Here is a 25,913-nt window from a genome sequence, read left to right on the forward strand (position 1 = left end):
AACCAGAGAACCAGAAGGAAACACACACAGACACAGAAAGAACATGGGAGAACATCACAAGATCCTCACAAGACCCTGAAGCTATGAGGAGGCGCACATATATATATATATATATATATATATATATATATATATATATATATATATATATATATATATATATATATATATATATATATATATATATATATATATATATATGCCACACTGCTGCCCTTTGGATATACTGAATAGTTCCATAGCATTTTGTACAATTTATTTCTTACAAGAACACTATTGTTATTAGTAAAAAGAATAGCTACTAAAGCCTCCCCTGAAGAATACAGTGACACTTCCTGTACAAGACTAAAGGGATCTTTAAGCATTTCTCATAGAGAACAGTTCGGAACAGTCCTTTATGCTATGCTGCTGCTCTTCATTTCTCTCAATGCCTTAATAGAATTTTGAGTCATTATGTGTAATGTATGTTTAATACATATTTCTGGAATGGTGCCTTAAGTTCTGGAGTTGAAAATGCATAGTATATGTGTGAAATCTTATTCCAGGAACATGTTGAGCTGAACGATGCTTTTAAACATTGACAAAAATGTAAATATTTATTTAAAAAATATTTCAATCTAGTCCAGTGTTGGTCAGCACTGTGAAGGAATAAATGATATAAGCCACAACACACACACACACACACACACAATATACTGACATTACTTGTCACCATGTTCTATTCAGATGTTATATATATTCTTGCAGATCATTTCAGCAGAACAGTTCATTACCTTTCAAGTTCTTGGAAGACGTAGAAGAAAGAAGATTAAGAACCTCAACAAACACAAACCTCTTTTTTTTTTTTTTTTTTTTTTTTTTATAAAACGTGACAACAGCCCATGATAAACCACACCATCTGTTAAACCAGTCCACAATGCACACCATATGTACAGGAAAAGACACGCCTGAAATTATGGGCTGGCTCTTCTTATTCATCTTGATTCCTGGTTGCTTCCAGTGACTAAGGGAACTTGGCAAGTCTGCCCATGCTTGTGCAATTCATCTTCTCTTGTACAGGTAACCAGTGTCATATAAGGATACAACATAAGGAACCAGTTATACATCACTAATCACACTATGTTACAGCAGTGGAATAAAGTCTACCATTGGGGGGAAAAAAACCCCTGCAGTATGGGTAGTTTAGCAGATGTAATACAATCCCTTGGCTGCACAATCCATTTTTTAAAAACCGATCTGACATTCTATCAGAAGATATCCATTCTGCGCGAGAAACAAAGAATAAGTTTAACCCAGCCGTGAACTTTTCATTAGCTCACAGAATAGCTGAATAGGAAACCTCTGATTTATCTAACAGGACAAGATTGGGCAAACTATTTTAGCTGGTTTTTGTGTTCATGGAATTGGAATAAAATAGCGCATGACCACCGAAATTAAATTAACGCTTTTGTCTAAATGAGGATGAATGCGTCAGTTTCAACAGAGTAAGCAGTAGCCTGGCACAAGCAGAGACTTTCAATCCTCACAAACCTCTGGCGATGAGTTATATGAGCTGCGACCACATACATTATCGTAGTTATATAAGACTTCTGGTTGATTACAAACTTCAGTTCAATGGATGAATCTGAAAGGATGATGCAAAGATAGACACACACTCTGACAGTAAATGTGCAGAGACTAAACTTAAGCCAGCTGTTCTCCAGCTGAGACAGATTTTCTTCACTGACACAGGATCTGGCATGTATGAGGTTAAACTTAGGCAAAGTTGATGTAATCAAGCAGCTTGAACTACGTGAGGACCTCCTGGTGTTGCAGTGGGATTTCGGATAGGAAGGTAACTCTTTAACCTTCCATCAATGGGTCAGCAACTATATGAGATCCACAAGAAAACAAATCACATGGACGTGCATTTTGGTCAAAGATCTGTTATTGACTGTGAATCAAGCTATATGAGTCAGTGCAGGGGCTTAAAAGCTGCAGGATTGATAGTGTGCAGACAGAAAGGTAGATGTTACGTATTCTTCTAAGCAAATTAGCAATTCCTTGTAAGTTATTGTTATTAATGATCCTTAAAGGTTCTCTTAAAGGTTCCTCTGCTTCCTAAAGGTGTTCAAGCAGAAACTCTCTCTGATATAAAAAAAAGTATTTTAAATATTTTAGGTATCCCAAAGGAGAAAAACAAAGACAAAACAGTACAGGTTTCTAGTTTCAACCATTTTTTCCAGGAGTGTCCTCACAGATAAAGTGGAACATGTCGGTCTATCCTGTCAAGTTTGATATATCTCCATAGCCAAGAGAGTTCATCTGATCACTGACCATAAACCACTGATCCAGCCAACAGCAAAGATACACAGTGTCCCCTTTTATTATCCTTTCTGTCTTGTTTTTATATTTACCCCATATTTCTTCTCATTTTAGCAATTTCCATTTCTAAGCCATCAGCAAGTCCTCCATTATTGCACAGCAACCATACATGCATATTTTCTGAGCAATAATGAAAAGACAAATGTCATCCCTCTAACCCAGAGATCAGGGTCAGTTATGCTGTTATGGACTTGAGAATAGAGGTCATTCCTGGGAATTAAAATTCTAATGGGATGAACGCTTAGACTGCTGCTCCATTCTGGGTCCTGCTGCCAAAATGCATGAGTAATTCATACCGACAGCCGTGCACACCAGAACCCTGCGCCACATACGAACACTAACTGACACAAAGACATGGTGCCAATGATGGATCTCATCAAAGAGGCCATGTTACATTATTCAAAATCCAGTGGCAGTCAGTTGTAGAGTAGTAGCTCTGCCACCGTATATATCTCCAGAGTCCCTGGTTCAATCCGGAGCACTGGTTTAATTTAACATAATATTTTTCACGTCAGTGTAGGTTCTCTCTCAGGGTCTTTCCAGAGACTTGCCTGTAGGTGGATTGGCTATGCTAAATTTTTCCCTTGATGTGAATGAGTGTGTAAAAGTGCCGTGTGATGGACTGGCATCACATGCAGGGTGTATTCCTGTCTCATGCCCAGATTTTCCGGGATATCCTCCAACCCTGACCATGATAAAATAGTTACTAAGGACTAATTAAAGCATGACAATGCAGGGGCATAAATATATAAGTATGGTTCTCATCACAGAGCGTTTCCTTATAATTAATGGTGCGACAGATCTAAAAGGGAGACGTATTAGGTTAGGATAAATGATGTGCACCCAGGCCTTACTTAAGCCAGATAAAAGGCCAAGACCAGGAACAACAGAGATCAGACGAGATCAAAAACAGCTTGTTCATGAATGCTGTGTTGCAAGCTGAAAAGGATACAGCCAAGAGAGCCTTTAATGCCTACATTGCAATCCAGCCAGCTGTGTGAATTGCACTTGATCTGCCACATTATAAGTACTATGCAAGGGGTTTTTTTTGTTGCTACATGGATCCTTAGCCATAAGCACACAATTTTCCCTGAAAGTGAATGCAATATCTGCCAGGGCTGGAATCCCAGATGATCCCAATGAGGTACAACTATCCCAGTGGCTTATTAAACAACTTGCTTTTAAACATAAATCTTCAAGCTTTCTCACAACCCCAAAAGCAATTGTTTTTGCTGAGAGCAAATTGTCAATTTCTAATTTCTGTATAAGTCTTAACACCAGCACATGAGCTGAAATCCTTGAAGAACAATTAGAACGGTGCTCCACACCCTGGAGAGAAAATGTCAGCCTAGATGATCAAAAAGTAAGGAGGGCAATGTTCGTTTATTACAACAATCAGAGGTGACGTTAGAGGGCAAGTAGAAGTCCCAGGGTTCCAGGTACTGAACATCAAAGCGTCGCATTAGCTTATGTGGGAAAGCCTCAGTTAATTGGAAATGAAACACTGAAAGCTACGCAGTGCTGCAACACATATTACATGAAAGTTAGGAGAAAAATGCTAGCAGGATGTAAATCCTATTAAATCAGTGTTGAACAAATGCAACCTTTCAAAAGCCCTTTGCCTTTCATTCCAGCCAGCTCATTCCTTTACTGGTCATTCAGTCCTTTTATCTGACCTGACAGATGAGGAAGAACAGAACAAAACAGACCACGCAGTCTGCTCTTCTATTCCCTCTATTCCTGTTCATGCAGATGAGACAAGACCTTAAATTATTCTACAACAATACAGGCCAGACAAAGCCCAACCTGATCCAGATTGAGAGACAGAGAAAGGTTAAGCGGAGTATAATGCCAACATGATGCTAAGAATCCAGGCAGAAGGATGACTGAAGACAGATAGTATAGGGAGGAGAGGAGAAGACAGAACATGATGCAAATAAGCGGAAAACAACAACAGATGTAGATCTATACCCATTTTGGGTAACATGAAGGGAAAAAGCTCACACACCACATATGTGTTAACCTGGAGGTTCAAGCTGTCTCTGGGTCTGTTTATGTTAATATATTTTATTTTTAGCACTCATATCTGTATTTATCTGCATTTAAACATAATGTGGGGATGACTTAAACTGGAAGGTTTGTCTTTTTTGTATTTGAAAACATCTACTTGGTTTCATTTCCCAACATATATCTTGTAGCATAAGTCAAGCCAATGCAGCACTGACCAGGCGGTTACTAAGGATGAATGGACTTGAATTCATATCTATTTAGAACATATTATCTGTTCATTTCGAGTAATACATTCATATTTGGTTAGATCTCTACAATGTACAAAGTTGTAAAAGTAAAACGAGGTTCAGAAAGCAAAATGCTTTTTCTTTTGAAAACACTGTCACTGGAGCCATCTGAGAAAGCACAGTAAATTACATTCAAGAGTTTTACCTCAACAGTGATTCCAGACAGTCATCCATGAAATTAAGCTTCAATTTTTGTAAAATAATGAAGTGTTGCAGAAAAAAAAAACAGAGTAATTCATGTTTCGTCTGTCAGAGTGTGCAATCGCCTCCAGGTCAGTCGAGGATTGAGGGATGGGGAATAGAGAAAACTTCTTCAAAATATACACTAATACTAGTAAGCAGATTAATGATGCTGCACCATGTAAAGGCAAACTCGGTTCTGCTTAGCTTTGACTCATTAACTCAACTGCAAGCCAACACATCTTCCAGACTTACATATCTTATTTCTTAAATATACATATCTCAGGCTTTGAGATTGACACCCTTGCAAACACTCAAGATGTTTCAGCGTCTGCATTATTGCACTGCCGCGTGACTGTGAGAACATTCTGGAAGTATCTTATCTGTCCTTTCTCTAATTTGACTCTCTCTCACACACACACACACACACTCCTCTTATCTGACTGTTTAACATTTTTTAAGCATTCAACCTCTAATATCCAGGCTTTTAACATTTGCCCTCATATCTCACCTTTCCAACAGACATTTTACTTACTCCCTTTATTGCCCCTGCCCCTGAGCTGAGATTACGAGACCCCCTTTATCTCTCTCAGGTAAGTGGTGAAGTTGTTAGCACTCAAAGGTGCTGGGATGTGGGAGAACTAGACTACACACACACACACACACACACACAGAGTTCTCCTTGGCTGTCATTTCTCTTTGATAATAACAAGCCTTTCCCCTCCAAAACTGAGGGGGTGGACCTTACGTAAGCACTGTCTCCTCCATCCCTCCCTCCTCTCTTTATCTGTCTGTCTCTATCTGGTCCTCTCCACAGCTCCCCTTCCTCACTTACTCCCAAGAGGGCCTAAGGTTGCCATGGAAATGGCCCTGAATCACCCTCCCTTGTTTTTTTTCCCCCCCTGTTTTGCTTTGTGGTTGCTGTTGTTGCTGATGATCATGATGTTTGTGGGATTTTTTTTCTCGATGATGGAGTAGTACTTGTTCATTAAAATGTATTATCTAACTAAAGCTATCTAAGTTTAAAAAAAAAAAAAAGCTGTCAATTTCAGTTAATATTGTAGCATCCCAAGAAGACAATCACGATGAAAAATTAATGCTCAAACGTTTTAACTCAGGCAATAAAACATTAGAGTTGGAGAGAGCTAAGACTGGGCCAGCTGTAATTACAGCACAGCTCAATAGCTCAATAATAATATGACATTAGACAGGAGGACAGAGCTTTTTTGATTATTCATGACTGCTGGGTTGATATCTCTACCATAATGTGATACTACAGCTCGTGAGATCTTGCTGATTATGATTCTAGATATAAATATCATAGTGAATTTGAATAGGTTAAGAACTAAACTCCATGAAAAAAAAATACACAAAAGCATAAAATCAGAAACTAATGAGAAATGAAATGAGAAGTGAGTAAAACCAGAGCAGGGTGATGTGCAGGCGCAGGTGTTATGCACCTCTAATGTGCCTCTGACACAGTTGGTATAGACTGACATGCTTGTTAAAATTAAACTGCCATGCACCTCTCATGCATGTCAGGAAAAATGCCTTCAAGAAGGAATCCAGTGTAAACTGGCCTTGAGTTCAGCTTGAATTTAATTATTTATTTATTTATTGAAGGTACTCTTCCATCGCCCCTCAAAAAAATGATTTCAGATTACAAATGTACATCCTTTCTAACACCCTCTAACAATATATATATATATATATATATATATATATATATATATAGATATATATATACGTATATATATGTATGTATATATATATACATATATATATGTATGTATATATATATACGTATATATATATATATATATATATATATATATATATATATGTATATATATATACGTATATATATGTATGTATATATATATACGTATATATATATATATATATATATATATATATATATATATATATATATATATATATATATATATATTGTTAGAGGGTGTTAGAAAGGATGTACATTTGTAATCTGAAATCATTTTTTTGAGTATAAATTCACTATAAATTGTTGCTTTGTTCACTTTCCTTTCACATTTCCTAAAATGTTTTTTTTCCCCTGGTCAATGGAGATGGAGATACATTTTACCCTTTTCTTACAACAACTGTTTCAACATGATCATAACCTCACACAATCATCCATCCATCCATCCATTGTCTATACCCGCTTATTCCTAATTAGGGTCACGGGGGTCTGCTGGAGCCTATCCCAGCGCACATAGGGCGAAAGGCAGGGGTACACCCTGGACAGGTCAACAGTCCATCGCCAGGCCAACAACCACACACACTCACACTCACTCCTATGGGCAACTTAGAATTACCAATCAACCTGATGTACATGTTTTTGGACTGACCTCACACAATCATATTATTTAACTCTACCTTACCTAGGTTAAGATCACATCTGCTAAGGTTTGGGTTACAGAGCAGTTAGCATTCACATAGATTTGTAAGAGATGTGGCAAAATACAATCACTCATGAGTCCTTATATAAAATCCTCATAAGATAAAGCTTATCTGTTCAAATAAAATTAAATGAAATAGGACACTCGAACGCATGAACTCATATAATAAAGTCAATGATATATAATTTACTTTACACACCGCCAGAAGACACAGAGAAGCAACCTAGAATTTCTTCCAAATGCTTCTAAACTGCAAGAACGCCTTAATGATGCCTAAGTGGAATCCTGGGTGGCCTGGAAGAGCGGTATACAAAAACTAAGGAACTCTGTATTTGCGAAGCTCATGTCCTTCATACTCAGCAGAAATGCAGTTTGACACACACCAGGTTTGTGTCCCTCACCTCCCACGGTGTGTACAGATTCCCCATAGAAAGCATCTTTAAGTGAGTGGGAATTATTGCTGGGTTGAAATTGGAGAGGTTACAAAACAAATCACCGCTTGCGCTTTTCATAATTTCATTTATCAAAAGATGTTTTTTCACCTCTTTTTGCAATTTAGAGTCATGTTTGAACAACTGGGCTTGATCAGACCAAAAACAGGGCTCTCTGCCAATACACTCACAGCCCTTTCACCCCTATTTTGCTTAGCTCTTGGTTTTTCTTCCACGGTCTCACACAGTGACAGAAAAACAACTGCATTTACAAACCAGTACATAATACACGCTATAGACATAACATATATACAACCTATTGAGCCTTAGATTAAGGCTTTGTGAGTAAGTTGCTTTAGGGAATCTGAGCTCTGACTGGATTCCTCATGCTAGTCGGAGCACTCTGGTTAGCTGTGAGTCAGCCGTTTTCATACTTCTGAATCAGACATCAGACGTTGTATAATTTACAACTTTGCATCACATATAAAATGATGGCCAGTTTAATGTACAGTGTAAAAACTCGTCATTTCATTAGAGCGAATCTGAAAAGAAAATAGCAGGGTTCAATACACAGATAGACAGTACTTAGGCATAAAATGGAGAAAATATTACATATCAGAAATGTTACGTAGCAAACTAGAAAACGAGGCACTAGGGGACGACGGCTTATACCGAACAACAGGCAAGACTTCGCCAAGCTACTACGACAAAACAGGGTATAAACAGACAAACTTACAAGACTAGAATATGACAACCAAAGGTTTGCAGACAGTACTAGAATCCAAACAAAAGCATGCAAGTAAGCAGGCAATTGCATGAAGTGCTGAAATAGGGAATTTGTGACAAATAAAGTGGAAGAAAGCTAACCATGCTTTCCAGGTGGGAAGAATGACATACGCTCTCTTTCCTTTCGATCGCAGCTACATTAAACAATTGTGGGTGTCTAAGAGCTCATGGATGCAGAAGAAGTGACAGAGCTTCTAACAAAGCGGACCTACAGCACCAACTAACAAAATTTCCTGCAAAATTCACCTCTATTTCTATTACAGCAGTTCATTTACTTAAAAATGTATGTGTAATGGCCTGGGCTGTTTAGCATTTTTTTTAAACTAAACTAAGTTGTATCATAGGTTTTTAAATAGCTGGTTCTGGTTTGTTAAAACAAATATCTGGAGCTGACCCAAAGTATTACTCTAAAAACTGTTCAAATGTCACATAGAAAATTGCAGATAGGCGATGTTGTGAAGGTGATTTATAAAATAAGAAATATAGCAGCATGAATGATGAAATGTGGAACATAGCTGAAGAAAGTAATATTAAAATGTGGGGGGTTTTTTTATGCGTGTTAAAAGTTCAAATATAATTTTTATACCTGGCTTTTGTTTGGATTGATTTGTTTGTACAATTGCTGCCCTGGATGCCGTAAATCATACGGTGGGTGCAAAACTGAATTGATTCGCATTGTCACCAACCTGTAATTTGTACTTCTGAGTGAAAATGCCTCAAATTTCATATTCAGGAGGGCAAACAAACAAAGAAAAACGATGACACATGCAATATATCCATATATATATATATATATATATCAGTAAATCAATCTGTTTATTTGTGGATGCTATCAGGGTTTTTTTTTCCCACATACACAAACTTTCAATCTCAGTCTTGTGATTTCTGTCATATTGTAAATCACTGGATCTCCCAACTCCTTGTGTCGACTACTGAAGACAGCAGAAAAGATGGTTGTGGTTGTGTGTATTTCCTTTGCAGTGCATGAAATCCTGTTACACTCCTACAGTCTGATGAAGCCTGACCCCCAGACCAGTGTCAATAAACTCATCCAGAAACTTCCATGACTTAGATTTACATACATATACATACTTTTCTGATGAATATTGTAGTGTGTGTGTGATAATTGTCTGCCAATGTCTGAGCCATGAATATATATCTGCAGTATGAATTACAAGGTGAACAAACTATTAAGTCGATCGTGTCATGCTGAGATACAAAAAAAAAAAATCCATTTAAATGTAGATTTATATAGATTTCATTAGGGGCTTTAATGTAATGCCTGCATAAAAAAGGGATTTATACCCTAGACTATAATCCTCTCACTGACTTTTCCAGAGAGCACTGAATAATAAGACACACTTTCCCATTATTCCCCAAGTCGAGCTTGATTTCACATGCCTTAAAAGAGAGCGTTCCCAGACACACCACTCTCCACTTCTTCAGCTCCCATCATGACCTCTTACTCCTATAATGATTCATTATCAGGTCCACACTTTAACATTCTCGCTCAAGGTCTCTCTGACTCTGCAGGTTAGGCACTCCAACTCAAAATGAGCTTCACAAGCATCTGGCTGTCATCACACACACACACACACTGAATTTCACTTCACGCAGCATTCTGTAATTAGGCTCTGTTGTGCTACTTTCAAAGCCCCGGGCAGGAATCTGTCAGTGCGAATATTCAGATGTTTTTTTTTCAGAGGTCACTCTTTTGAAAAGAGACACCAATTAGGCTGCAGCAAGTCAAATCTTCTTCAGTGCAAGATGAAGACATGCATAATTTTCATAAAGCATTACAGCACAGTCTTTCACACAGTGCATTAGATCCTGGGTTTTTTTTCATGTCACTGGACACTACGAGCTGAAGAGGTTCTGGACGTCTGTCATCTCTGCGCTGAGTCACTGTCTGGTTGCCGTTTTTGTGTAGGATCCTTCGGAAAGTCAGCTATCCTTTGCTTGACCAAATTCAGTATAAAGAGGCATAATGAAGCCAGTTGGCCAAAGGGGAAAGTCCCAGAACAGAAAATGCATGAAAATCACTGAGGGTTTTTTTAATAGCTGAAAAATAAGGCTGATTTTCATTTGACCAGAACGTTCATCCAGGGTGAGCTATAATTGAGAAAGGATCAAATTCCAAGTAGCTAAAAGGATGCACAGTGTCTCTCTGGCAGTTGACAACTTTCTACTCACTGGTCCAAATAAAAAAGCCCAACTAGAAACTAAAATACCATGGCCTTATAGTGTATTATGTAGGGAATGGATTATAGTCATTCCAGGGTTTCGCAGCCTTTTTCAAAATTTGTGCATTTATGCTTTTCTCCCAGAATTGCAACTACTTGAATTGCTGTAACTGCAAGCACCGGATTCTTGCACCTGTTCTAGATAAGATCCATATGTAATTACTTTGTATGATAGCTGTACTTATGTTCGACGCACTTTGTCTGAATGCGTGTTGTGACGATGATTCGCATGATTTCACATCTTATCTAAAATCTATGATAAATCTGCGGTAATTCTGACAAATTGCAAATTCCTCCAAATATCACAAGGTTTGCTTGATTTTGCGTGATCACAAAATCACTTAATCCAGCTAAATGACTAGGAGTTATCGAGAAATAATCGACAAAGGTATGCTGTGATGAGGAACAACATTGTGGAAGCAGGATTTCTGTTGCCACTCTGAGGTTATCATTTTATTTTTAATTCGTTTAATTCCTATTATAAAAAAGCAGTTTCCATTGTGCGGTGTTTTATTTTCAAAAATTCTATACAATTATGATGTCACACTTTTTTATTTGTTATTTGTTTTTTTATCTGTTTAATTTCATGTTTACTTATAGATAAAATGTCCACAAAACAAGTTGCAACTTGTTATCTTTTACATTATAGTAGTCGTAGTCCTTCATAAGTCTATCCTTTCTTGATGTTAAGTCAGTTTCACAATATACCATGCTAAAAAAGCTTACTCAGTTACAGAACACTGACACTGGAGACTCCTTCCACAAATGTCTTAAATAAATAAATAAATAAATAAATAAATAAATAAATAAATAAATAAATAAATAAATAATTTTTTTAGGTGGAGTGTAAGACTGTAAATTAGTTGTTACTATAGAAACATTTACATATAAAATGAATTAATTTATTAATTAATATAAACCTGTATTGCTGCCAAAACATCTAGAAAATTAATCAACATCTTCTGACCAATCAGATTCAAGAATTTCACAGCACAGTGGTATAACATTTTAGGAAACAGCCAATGGAATTTAGACATTAAACTTTCTAACATTTCACTTACATTTTATTAAATGTGTCTTGATTTTATTTAAACAATGATAATAACAATGAAATAAAAATATGCAGCAGTTCAGAGAACTCAGAGCATCAGTTCACAGTAAAGTGTGCTGGTACTACTGTGAAGCAGACCTGGATAAAAGATGCCATCATTTTCTCAAAAATTCTATTTAAATTATGAGAATAAAATGTACTGTCAAGTCTTTATGTCCAAGGCATGGACATTACTTATTCATTTTTTGAGCATTTGAGGTATTTGAAATCGGTCACACAATACAGAACACACCTGATCTGCACCTAGAATCTAGATCTGCAGGATTGTGTTTTTATGGTGTCTGGTTTATGAAGCTTTTGTACCAGGTAGCAATCACAAAAATGAAGGTGAAGTGAGTGAGTGGTGTGAGGAGGAGGGTACTTTTTTGTAGTCACTATTAGAAATTAGAGGACAGGTTGGACCTCACATGCATCTGTCATCAATTTGTGTTCCCGAAAAAGCTCGTCTTGTAACAAGTGGAGAGAGAGAGAGAGAGAGAGAGAGAGAGGGATAGCAAGAGAGAATGACAGTGATTCGAGAAAAAAAGAGAGACAGAGAGTGAGCAAGAGAGAAAGAGTAAACGAGAGAGAGAGAGAGAGAGAGAGAGAGGAGAGAGAGAGAGAGAGAGAGAGAGAATAACAGTGATTCGAGAAAAAAGAGAGACAGAGAGTGAGCAAGAGAGAAAAAGTAAACGAGAGAGAGAGAGACAGAGAGAGAGAGAGAGAGAGAGAGAATAACAGTGATTCGAGAAAAAAAGAGAGACAGAGAGTGAGCAAGAGAGAAAAAGTAAACGAGACAGAGAGAGAGAGAGAGAGAGGAGAGAGAGAGAGAGAGAGAGAGAGAGAGAGAGAGAGAATAACAGTGATTCGAGAAAAAAGAGAGACAGAGAGTGAGCAAGAGAGAAAAAGTAAACGAGAGAGAGAGAGACAGAGAGAGAGAGACAGAGAGAGAGAGAGAGAGAGACAGAGAGAGAGAGAGAGAGAGAATAACAGTGATTCGAGAAAAAAAGAGAGACAGAGAGTGAGCAAGAGAGAAAAAGTAAACGAGAGAGAGAGAGAGAGAGAATAACAGTGATTCGAGAAAAAAAGAGAGACAGAGAGTGAGCAAGAGAGAAAAAATAAATGAGAGAGAGAGAGAGAGAGAGAGAGAGAGAGAGGGAGGGATGCAGGCTTACTCATTTTTCTGCAGAATGAGCAGCAGCTGTTTGCCTTCTGCCTTAATCTGGAGCCTTAGTGATGCAGGATGTCCCTGAAACCAGAGAGTGAGAGAGAGAGAGAGAGAGAGAGAGAGAGGTGACATGGATGCTTAGCATTAGAAAGATTAGGGGTAACCAAGCACTAGCATTCACAACTCTTCAACCATTTCTTTTCCAATACAAAGACCTAGGCCACTTATGAGAGAGAATTTCACATATTTAACGGTGTGAACATTTTTAAAGAAAAGCGTAAATTACTAAAGGAAAAGGAATCATTCAATTAGGCACCTGTTACTACCGCTTCAGTAATACCAGCAAGTGGAATTCATTTCTGTGTAATTTGTTGCATAACTACTTTAGTGCCACTTACAAACATTAAGATGTTTGGACGGCAGCTTAATTAATGCCTCAGTGGTGTTACGTCGTCTCTCGTCCCACTGGACTGAATGTTGGCTTGGCTGAAATGTAATTACTGTAGGGTGTCAGTCATATGATAATTGAGACTGCACATGACTATCCGAGTGGTCACTGTGTGACAAATAACACATGTGTCACTCTAAATCAATGGACCTGTAACCATACTGGAACGTAACCATGACAACAAGCATAGAAAATCATTTTGAGGTTGTCATTTTTCACTGTGGTTCTAAACAAAAATTAAGAATGAGTGGCTGGGATCGGAACAGGAGGAACAGACTACGATGCATTTAAATACAGGTTTTAATCAAAAGCAACAAGAACAGAGCTAGAAAACACCCAAAGAGATGTAACTATAGCAACAATCGCTATAACAATATATTACCATAATGGAAGTCTATTGATATGTTCAGAACTATGGGAAGAGAAATAAAAATGAGTTGCTCTCGCAGTCAGGAGGAAGTGGAACATGTGCAAAGCTACTGTTGTATGCAATACTCAGAATAATGAGATAAGGTTTTCACCAGAAATAAATGGATGCTACGTTGCCACTTCCTGTCAATTTTGCTAGGCTGGTGTCTCACATCAGCAGTCAGCACTAATAGCTGACATATATGTTACGACAAATATGACAAATACATTCACGATGGAACCTTCGTTTTTGTTTTTTTGGATGTGAAGCGGTATTTGTTATTAGGTCAAGAACGACGTATCCTGTACTTCCCTGTTTAGTGTCGTATTTTAACATTGTGACCAAGGGCGGACTTTGTGATTTGGGGGCCCTAAGCGATTCCATGTATGGTAATCTCGCACATGTGCAGTACTATAGCAACATATTGCTATTTGAAAAGATGTAATAGTAACATTAAAATCTTAATGGTTATAGACAGACCATACAATATATGATAGAAAAGTAATAAGTACTATATGATTTAGATAGGCTTCTTGGCTGCTTACCTCGCCCCTGATTGTGACCAAACACATGATTATTTTTAAGGAATCCTGCCGAATATTAACTGACATGAGAACCAATTCCATTATATAACACCCTCCATGGCATGACATCTATGACAGATTGATATTAATCTTATGATGTACATCGTTACAGGCTCTCACACTGTTACCAAACTTTGTGCTGGATTTTAATTTAAACGGTTATGATATGAACTTCATAAACTGTTGATGGTGAAACAAGACAGACCTTAGTTACTTGGTTCACATTAGACACAGATTGATGCATATGATGTCTGTTTGTGATCCACAGGCTACACACACACACACACACACACATCTGGGTGGTCTCTCTTTCCCCTACACCTATTGCTTAAGGCAATGCACATGTTAAATAATAAAGCTGCCTTTTATTGACTCCACTATGAAAACAACACACAGGAAGCTTACAATAATAAATGTCTTACTTCAGCATATTTGCGACAACTAAATGTTTACTGTGGCACAAAAAGATGACTATAATTAACTGCAACTGTGGACTCCTCCTCCTCCTCCTCCCCACAGAGCTCGATATTCCCGAGACCAACAGCAGAGCCGTTCATCCGCCCAGGATTTTCATGTCTGCGTTCATTTATAAATGTTTATCATTAAAGACAAATTATCTTGAGGGGAAAAAAAGCATGCTGGCTTTATGACTGTATTTGAGAAACCTCACAAACATGCACTTCTCTGGGTAATGCACACCTTTCTCCAAATTTGCACGAGTGGAAAAAAGTGCAATGTGATGAACAGAGTTTGAAAAGTGCTGGGAAACTGTAGAGCGTGTTTTACGGATGGCTGGAGGACTGGAACTATGATTCATACCTGGCAATGCATTTCCAAATACAGCACAGAAACCTGAATTGCAAATATTTCATTAGCAGGTTCTTTCCCTCTCTATTCTAGAGCTCTCTCTCACTCTCTCACTCTCTCTCTCTAATTTGCCATATGTTCAGACCACGGCTGAATTGGAGGATGTGAATAGCTGGATGAAGAGGTAGTTCTTTTTGCTTAAACGTATTCGAAATAAATTAGGGCAACTGTTTCTCAGTCTTCTTTGTGTGCCAGAACAAAACACGGGATTTTGAAGAGAAATGATAAGCCAAACTACTGAATTAAAATTGTAATTAGGAAACAGTGTTCTTTTTAGTAAACTGTCTATATCTTCAGAAATGGTATGATAAGTCGGACTGCATAGCGTGGTTCAAATATGAGCAAAGCTTTTATTCTAATTGCACTGTTCATCCAATAAATAACGATTTCCTGTAGCTGAATTACAATGCTGGGCATTCACAGAGGCCCCCAATAAGTGTCATGGCAAATCACAGGCATCCGTATGATCTATATTTTAAATATTACACATAATATATTGAAATGCCAGGTTATTTGATTCATGTATCATAAGCTCATCAGGGCAGATATCATATGCCAGCATGAATTGTCATGACAGTTTATATTTGATGCTGTAACACTATTGTGTTATCATTACCACTGCCGATACGACATGACATGGCATAACATTATATCTGACGTCATCCATCCTTATATGGAGTTATCTGAGATGTAGTTTCGGCAGCAGGGGATTTTTAACAACTGTTATTCATAATGCAGTTATATGCACACACTCGATTTGTGGAATCTTTTCTAAATAATAGAAAGTAACGTAATTAATAGATTATTATAAAATAATATTTAAACCTCAAAGTCTGTGGCCGGGAGCATGATAAACTTTGCTTTCTTAAGACTCCTGACCCCAGCTTTCTTGCGGTTTCATCAAGCAGACCGGGAACACCCCACAAGAGCTGCAGTTTTGGAGATGCTCTGATCCAGTGGTCTAGCCATCACAATTTGGCCCTTCGTCAAACTCGCTTAAATCCTTACACTTTCACTTATCATCTTTGAGGACAAAATGTTTACTTGCTGCCTAATATATCCCACCCACTAACAGGTGCCATGATGAGGGGATCATCAGTGTTATTTACTTCACCTCTCACTGCTCGGAATGTTCAGAATGATCGGTGTATTATCCTACACAGGGTCACAGGTAGTCTTAAATCTATACCAGGGGACACAGAGCACAAGACAGAGGACACCCTGGATGGGGTACCAACGCCTCAAAGGCACAATCACAAACACACTCACACACCCATTCACACACTATGGACAATTTAGAGATGACCTACAGCGCATGGATTTGGACTGGGGGAGGAAACATGAATCATAAGGAGAACATCTACACACACAAGGAGGAGGCAGGAATTGAACCCCCAACCCTAAAGGTGAGAGGCAAATGTGCTAACAACTAAATAAAAAATATGTAAAATATAACAGAAGGGTGGTATACTCTCTAATCTCCTGCCAACTTACATTAGACAATCACAGGCATCTGTGAGCTGGTGTATGTGGAAGAGGGCAAACATTGGCAGCATCCCATGCTATATTTTGTAATGCATGCAAATATTTTAAACACCACATGAGCTGCAACACTGGTGATGATTAAAATCACATTGGATTAACAAATGTTATGTAATCATATATAGTGTTCATGCAATTTTAATACTAATCTGATAGTCACTACAGATCTATCAGTAACACAATTTCTATCATTATACATAAAACTTCTACAACTCAGTATGTGCAATATATTTTTTTCTGACACATGGCATTCAATAATGTTTTACCCAAAATCTAATTTTGAAACACACATAGTATTTACCATTGATTGCAAAAGGCTGATTGGTCTTTTCTGTCCACCAATGAGAAGCCACGGTTCTGTAGATCCATAGTGTTCCACTTTATCAAAAGGCCCCAGTTGATTGGTTGGATTTGCTAAAAGGAAGAAAAAAAACCCAATATCATTACTTTACAAAGAAAAACTTAAGATATTTAAGAAATTTGAAGAGAGAACCTAAGAGATTTGAAGAGAATGTGGTTCCAGATGATGGCCCATAACAGTGGAATAAAAATTGTTAATATTTTAAAGGCTGATTTGTGTACACATGAGGCGCAGATATAACAATTTAATATATTTTGTAATTCGAGACAAACTGTTATAGATTTTCAGGCTTTGCCTTATAGTGCCATATGTGTTTAATCATGAAGAAGTGGTAGTAGGAGGCAGTTAGCATAAAGCAAATGCAATCACACTAAATGGTTTCTAATTGGCCTATTAGTGATATGAGTTCTTTTGCTCAAACATATCCTATAAATCCTATGAAGTTCAGGGCTCTGCTCTTTGTCAGGTTAAAATCGTCTGTCTTAATACACAGACACAAGTTCTCCGTGACTCCGAGTGCAATGGTGACATATGAAGCTCTCTACAAATCAATAAGAGCAAAAACACAAACCTGGCTATCCAATAATGGATGAGATATGATCTGAACAGTCAATCACACACACACACACACCTGTGACACCCAAAGGTCAGTGAAACACACATGACAAAAGCAATGCTCTACCTAGTCTGTAATATAATATAACAACTGTAATGGAGCAATGATTAACAAATAATCTACATTAACATCCTTCTCTGTTTTTTGTAAATAATTTTCTTGTAAATAAGGAAAATTAGCAGGTGTTATACCTTTCCACATAATCTTGAACTGCATTAGTTTTCATGTGATTTATTTTTAATACTGTTCCACATCTTCATAAACATGAACATTAACACTTTAAAAATAGTTCTATTTCAACATATATAGCTGAGAGAGAGAGAGAGAGAGAGAGAGAGAGAGAGAGAGATATAGCTACTACTGTCTCTCATCAAAACACTAGACATACCCACAAGCAACAATCACACGAGAGACAGACTACAAGCTGCATGAAGGACTTGTCACCTGCTAGTTTGAATATAGCGGAAGTGTAGTTTTCACTTTCCTTTACTTGTTTATTCTTGCTGAGCAAAATCTATTTCTACTGAACAAACTCTTCTGCCATATGAGTAGAAATACCGCATTAGCTGCAAGATTTAACAGCAAAGGTGTTGAACAACTAACACTGCTCGCTAAGCTCACAAATAATGTAGTTTGTGAGTGTTACCCAGATAGCAAAATAGGTCTGGCCCAGATCTGGCCCACACAATGCACTTACACTCGGCCCACATACCACAAAGAATGATGGTCCTTTGGTGGCCCATATCTGGTTTGCCAGAGGTGGGCCAAACATGGGCCGGCACAAGGCCAGGACTGGGCCACACCACATAAACCAAAGCATAACCGGGTCACATGTGGCATGCCATCATATAAACAGTACCATCACTGCCAGACCTGGTCCACATCTGGTTGATATACCACTTGCCATGCCAGAACTCAGCCAGCAGTGCCGGCTTAATACCAGATCTGACCCAGACCTGTCTGCTATGTGGGAATTTGTGAATTTGTAGACTTTCTCTGATTTCACCTGTTTGGGCCTGCATTAAATGAGTCGCATATATATCTCTAGCTGGCTTAAACTGCACTTCAGTCGTCTGTAAAAAAACTCCAGTTGACTAACGTTGTATTTAAAAAATAATAATAATAAAAATTATTCTGCACAGATTGATTTTTTCTGCATGGGCGCATCATCAGAAGTGTGAAACCTTGAGAAGCATAGCGCCAGCTTAGTGGGTCTTAGTACAGAGATTTACACTCAGGGTACAGATTTAAAGTGTTTTAAAAAGGTTTATGCTGAAAAATTGCTCAGAAAAAAAGTCCATTTGAGGAAAACTTGTGATTGAAGGATGAGACATATGCTCATACAGTGCTTCCTGGAATTACACAGGAAAATAACTGACACTGAATAACTAACAGTTCTTTTGTTTCCAAAGCAGATTCTCTAAAAACTCTCCCAGATTCGCATGATCAACTACTCAAACACATTTAAACAAACATCCAGAGCTTTACAGAGTGCATCATTTCAGCCGTCTATCAGCCAGACGTTAGCTCAACTTTTGTACCACTGCACCATTAACTTTCAATTCCTCTAAAACCACAGCAAAGGCTGGTTAGAGGATTAGGAGGTGAACATTAGCCAGAGTCAGGGTCTAGGCTGAGGTCATCTCTTTACAAGCAGTCTTAAACCACACATGAAATCCTCATCACGTTCTCGACCGTGCCGTTCTGGTAGCGCTTTGAAGACTCGGTTCACAGCCATAACTTATTAGCTTCGTTGCATTTAACAAGCTGTCTTTGAATGAGCATTTCAGTTATTATAGCACAGCTTTAGTTTTTAATGTTGTCTTAAAAACCGTGAAACAGAAGCAAAAACCCGGCGACAGACAGACATCTCCTCCACATATGAAAGAAGAGGGGGTTGTTTAATTTTAGACTCTTTGATTCACGTGGTTTAGCTACATCAGTAGCGTCAATAAATGAAAGAATTATGCGTCTGAATGTCTCTGGATGCAATAAGGCAACGATAAAACAAGCTTCGGTGCTTATTTATATGGCCAATAAAGCGCAGCGTAAACACAAACCTCAATAAAGACGTCTCTAGCAGCAATCTGCTCCCTTCATTTTGTACACACCGAGAGGCTAAGCTATTTATATTTCTTTAATAAAGTCACCCAAGTGGCTTGTGTATGTGTGAGTGGGTAAGCCTTTGACTGACGCCACGGCACCTGTTATAAACAAAGGCAATGTGCTGTGAATTGCTCCTTGACTCCTTGAGGAACCTGCAGACCTCGGCGACTAAGGGGAAAAGAAAGTCTTACTGCTTAGTGGATGCTGGTATCAGCGCATATTTTATGAGTATGAGTTACTGAGCACAGTATTGGACAGATACAATTTACGTTTTCATTTTACATTTATGGCATTTGGCAGATGCTCTTATATTTACAGTGACTTACAGAAGTGCTTTGAGGTCTCTATCAATGCTGATGCTGGATCACTAATTCACAGACTAAGCATGCTGTCAGTCTATTAATCTCTGTTAGGGAGGGTATATAGAAAGAAAAGCACATATACGACATAGGATTTTTTCATATCCTGTACTCTGTATATCTGTTTTAAGGGAATTCCTTACAGCATCAGTGGACAATCCATAGAAATTTGCAAAACTAGCGAAAGTAACATGGTTGGGTTTTTTTTCTTGGTTCCAAGGGAAGTGCTAACATTTAGCATTGATTTTTCTGGGATATTTTAAGTATTTTTTTTTTTGGTGTACTAGATTTTCCACCATGCCTAATCGATTAGGAATTTCACAGTTCAGTAGAGGTTTCCATCGGTTTTACACATGCACCGAACGCAGTTTTCTCTGCTCTGACTCAGAACGATGGAGACACAATCAATCCCTACGTCTAAAGATGAAAAGTTTGAAATTGACTCCATATTTACCATCTCAGTCTGACATCATGCACCTGGAGGTACTTGAGAAGAAATTTCTCCCCAAATGAATCATACCTCAGATTTGGCTCGCTCGCATCTCAGCATGGTTTGATTTTCGAGCTAGTCAGAGATCTTGTGCTGTAAAACTTCCTCTGAACGACAGCGGAGCCTGTTTTCTGTCGCACACAACTCTTCAGTGTGACAGAACATGCAGAAATAATGATTCTCTAAAAGCTTGGTTTTGCACTACAGATGGAATTTTGCATCTTTCATCCCTGATTTGATTAATTCAACCACAGCTGAGAGCTGTTCTGAGGACGGGCGATGATCGGGAACAGCACTTTCTCCCTGTTTTATCCCTGTCCTTGGTTCCTCTTTCTTCTCCTCCTTTCACCTCCTGTCTTTCTTTCCCTTTAACTCCTCTCTTTCATTTGCTAATGAGCTGACCTCTTCATAGGTTCTCAATAATAGCACTGTCCAAAACAAGCGGCGATGCAGTGACATCAACACTCTACATAGCCTCCATGCTTACTAATGCCTGCACCTGAATTCCATTCAATTAGAAATGGAGAAAACAAAGGCCTTTGGTGACAAACAGATTATTGCAAACCTGGAAAGCAGTTTACAAATGAAAGAATGACATACACCCTGTCAGAAAGACAAAGGGGAGTGAAAGAAAACAACAACCAAACATGGTGAATGTCTGAAAAGTGGGAGAGAGAAAGAGCAAAATAAAATCAATGTGATGGACATTGGTCACGACTGTGGGGGTGATGGGTCGCTTGTGTTCTCTTCTCTCAAGGCTCAAATAAAAGCAAAGTGTCATTCAAAGCCTTTTGTTCTTAAATCATGTGCTTTCTACATATATATACATCAGCATCTAACCCTTGCAGTGAAACATCTTTGTTGACACTGAGATTAGTGAAGTTTAGGCAATACTACAAACTCACAGGAAACTGAAAATTAACAGCAGCATCTGCATCTATGTCTATAAATACCTAGAGTTCATTTGAAAACAGAATAAATTTCAAATGCAAGCCAGTCATCTTCACCGAGCGGAAAAGTTAACCACAGATACTTGATGAGGCCCAAGATATACCACTGATCACTGCACACATGGTGCATCATTATGTAAACCATCATTATCTTTCACCCTGTAACAAATTCATCCCCTCAGCCTTACCAGTGTGGTGAACGCTGTTGTGCTTATTCTTATTCTGAATATATATATATATATATATATATATATATATATATATATATATATATATATATATAGATGTGTGTTTATTTGCCATCTGCCTTTGTTACATTTTGATCTTGTTTCTTCTTGTCATGTCATTGGTTTGTTGCCTTAATGTGTGCACATGTTATGTTTCCAAGCTGTAATTATTTTGCCTATACCTTCCAGTTTTTACACTATATTTCCAAAAGTTTTGGGACACCCCTCCAAATCATTAAAATATACTTGTTGTTTTTCCGGGGTTGGACTCGGCCCCTAAGTTCGTGAAAGGAACTCTTAATGCTTCAGCTTCATACCAAGGCATTTGGCTCGCAGTCTCAACTCTAATTTATCCCAAAGGTGTTCTATCAGGGTTGAGGTTAGGTGCAGGCCGGTCAAGTTCCTCCACACCAAACTCACTCATCCATGGACCTTGCTTTGTACACTGGTGTGCAGTCATGTTGGAACAGGAAGCGGTCATCCCCAAACTGTCCCCACAAAGTTGGGAGCATGAAATTGTCCAAAATGTCTTGGTAAGCTGAAGCATTAAGAGTTCCTTTCACTGGAACAAAGGGGTCAAACCCAACCCCTGAAAAACAACACCTGAATTCAATGATTTGGAGGGGTGTCCCAAAACTTTTGGGACACAGAGGTGCTGTTGAATCCCCTTCACATTCCCCGGATATCTATCTGTGGTGGATGTGGTGTGCCATTGAAAACCACCTACACTGGCTGCATTACAGGAAGAAATTTAAGTATCATGCAGAGCAATCCCTGTGAAGACTCTAGTCATTGTTGTTGTTTGCCGAAATCAAAATAGTGACCACTTTGAGCACCTACTGTGATTATATGATTCAAACATGACTTACAGCTACCATATGATGTTTATATCAATTTAGTATTAAAATTTAATGCATATATTTTTGATGATGAGGTGTGTATATTTTTCTGGGCCTCTCTGTATTTCTGTTTCCTGCTTTTGACACTCACCTATTTGCCTTTCTTTTTTATGATAACAGATTATATATATTTAACGTCGCCTGCTTGTGCTTTACCCCATGCTGCGTAAATCGACTATTATTTTTGGATTGCTCCTAATAAATAGCATGCTGAGTTTACACACTTGCTTCCTGCCTTCAACAGCCGCATGTTACTCACCCATTAAATGCATTTGAAGGAACAAAAGCAGCTGAGCAACAGAATGATTAACGGGCAAAATAACCCTGTTCACTTAGGATTTAGAAGTAGAACTCTCCTGTGTTACAAACAATAGGATTAAAGCAGTGGTCACACCCGGTGTGAATAAAATCCAACCTGAAGAAAAAGCCCGATTACGGATAACGTATGAAGACGAGGTACACAACAAAAGTGACTGGATCTTCCCTACAGAACGCCACAAATTTATCAAACATGGCAATATAGGGCAACAGAAAAACAAGCTGGATTAAAATAAATAAATAAATAAATAAAAGACTCAGCATGGAGGAACTGCTCATTATTACCATTGTTTTATAACAACAGCATCCCGAGTATTAAAAACACCATTACACAAAGCACTGCCTGTAATACCGGCTATGGCTACATAAATATCTGAAATGTACATGCATATACAGTATATTTCTAATAATTAACAACACAACACAAACTACCTAAATGAACCTGCTAATAATCTTCTATGTTACAAGCTAACATGCTAATGACATTTTTTTAAATGAAAGATTTAACTGTAATTTTCCCAAACAAGAAAGGTTACCTGTTCAGTAAAACACTGTTTTCCCTGCAGAACCAAGTGAGAAATCCAACGGTGTGCTGCTCAAGTCTCCATTCACAAAGGTTTTGTCATCTGTCAGAAACATGCCTCTTGCCACAGATCTCAGTGAGAATACTTTGTTGACTGACAGCCTGCACCAAAGCATGGCCGTGTATAAATATGTATGTAATCATTTTTTGAAAGCAAACCAGCAAGGCACAACAACACGGTTTCTGACAAATACTAGAAATGTGCTTGTGACAGCAGACTAACCGATAACAGGAACATGCACATTATTCCATCAGCAATGAGGTTCACTGATTGAAAGCAATGTGTTGTGAAGGATGGAAAACAAGGCTTTACAGTCAAACAAGTCTCTTGTGAAACCCTTTATTGTCCAGTAGGTTTGACTCTGACTCTTTACTTCACTCACGATGACCTTTATGTGCATACTGAAGCTCCGTACATTTTCTCCCAGTGCATGACATCATCCTACATATGGTCTGATGAATGATTGTGAACAATACAGTAACTGGGTGAGAATGATGCCCCCTGCTGGTCACCACTGTAATCACGATCCTCTCAAAGGTTGGCCTTTGCCCAGGTGGCTTGGCAGTCAAAAGTTAGCCAGTGCATTGTGGGAACAACAAATGGCAAAAGCACACACGTGTGTGTGTGTGTGTGTGTCTACATGGAATAGTAGGAAAAGAAGCACTATTTCTTCCCCTTACATTTTTGGTGTGAATATTTTACAGAAACAACTCTAAATTTGTTATATTCTATTACTTATATACTCCAAGGGTTATATTTTAAACTCTACGAATACTAATACCATAGTGTTATACTAAAGTGGGTCAAAGGTTTATATAGCTAAACCTACATATGAAAGTAAAAAAAAAAAAATGTCAAATGTCAGTTTGTCAAAGATATAAACTACCACACAAAATGGCCTTCACTACTAATTACAGTTGCTGCAAATTTATCAGCGAGGAAGATTTTCCAGGATGTTTATCTGAGGAGTGTGTGTAGCCTAGTATTAAGACCCAGCAAATGCCAGCCTAGGGGTTTTGGCATTCAGGGTGGGCAAGTAGCCGTACCATATGCCCCTCCATGGCAAAGACAGCGTTGAGGCAAGCCAAAGCGCACTCAGATAACCTCTCACAACCCTCGGATCAGAGCTAGAGAATTAGGATGATAGCGGAGTCAAAGTGGGGTCGCCAGCTGTGATCAAAGACACAAATGGACACTAGCAGGACCTAAGCATGACAAACACCAAGCCATACTGATATATTCGATTTATCTTCTGAGAAATCTGTGAATGAATTCATAAGAATATCATAATAGGCTGGAATTACAGTGCTTGAGTGCTACAGTATATTTCTGACATGCACATTTCTGTCTTTTCACTAACATGCAACACAGGCAATGCCATGCCTCCAGTTCAAACAATGAGCTCTTTGTAACGGACGACATTTAGCTTTTCGATCTTAGGCTGTTTCTTCCAGCGAACACATTCTGAGGCCACACAGACAGATGAGCAAAATGTATGCTAAGCCATTTTTTCATTCGTGAAAATGAAATGATAACTAAATACTAATTTCAGTCTTGTAAAGCAAAAACAAACAACAAATGTAATGACTTCTTTTTTGCAGCACATACGAACAGCCAGGATACACATGCTCCACATTATATATGCATTAAACATTGTGAAGTCTGGAAAATATTCCTCGCTGACAGTTTTGCAACAACTGGGCAACTGGATTTAGTAGTGGTTTGTTTTGGGGTTTTTTTTTTTTGACAAAAGACGAACAATTCAATTAATTCCACATTGGATGACATAATGAACAACTGTTTTATGTGGCTGGGTGATGGAGCAAATCTACTGGGACTCTCTCTCTCTCTCTCTTTCTCTCTTTCTTTCTTTCTTCTACACCCAGTCCTACAATCAGCGTCAATGAAGTGTGATTCCTCCACGTGGCAGTATCTAGCCCAGAGGAGCTCTGAAAGCGTTACAGCTCACTGATCCATGCTTTCAGGCTGTTTACAAGACTTAATTTATAGGTCCTTATGGATACCTGAATACGGACGGCATGGAGAATAAGCAGGGCTCATGGATATGGGCTTGTGCGTTGAGCTTGGCCAGTTATTTCTAATGACTTTCTGGGAAAGATGGTCTAAATATTGAATTTTTGGTCTTTTGAGTATCTCCACATTATTCATGGTGG

At 38.3% G+C, this 25,913-nt stretch overlaps 1 protein-coding gene across 1 annotated transcript in view; it reads right to left on the minus strand.

The window, feature by feature from the left end:
- Nucleotides 1-25,913, minus strand: part of LOC131363731 (disintegrin and metalloproteinase domain-containing protein 12) — a 100,490-nt gene that overhangs the window by 69,219 nt on the left and 5,358 nt on the right. Inside the window, exons 2-3 of the mRNA XM_058406567.1 lie at nt 17,131-17,243; nt 12,987-13,060 (exon numbers count right to left, since the gene is read on the minus strand). Of these exons, the coding sequence (XP_058262550.1) occupies nt 12,987-13,060; nt 17,131-17,243 (187 nt within the window). The remainder of the gene's footprint in view (nt 1-12,986; nt 13,061-17,130; nt 17,244-25,913) is intronic.

Source organism: Hemibagrus wyckioides, linkage group LG13, assembly GCF_019097595.1.
Source record: "Hemibagrus wyckioides isolate EC202008001 linkage group LG13, SWU_Hwy_1.0, whole genome shotgun sequence".
Classification (NCBI taxonomy): domain Eukaryota; kingdom Metazoa; phylum Chordata; class Actinopteri; order Siluriformes; family Bagridae; genus Hemibagrus; species Hemibagrus wyckioides.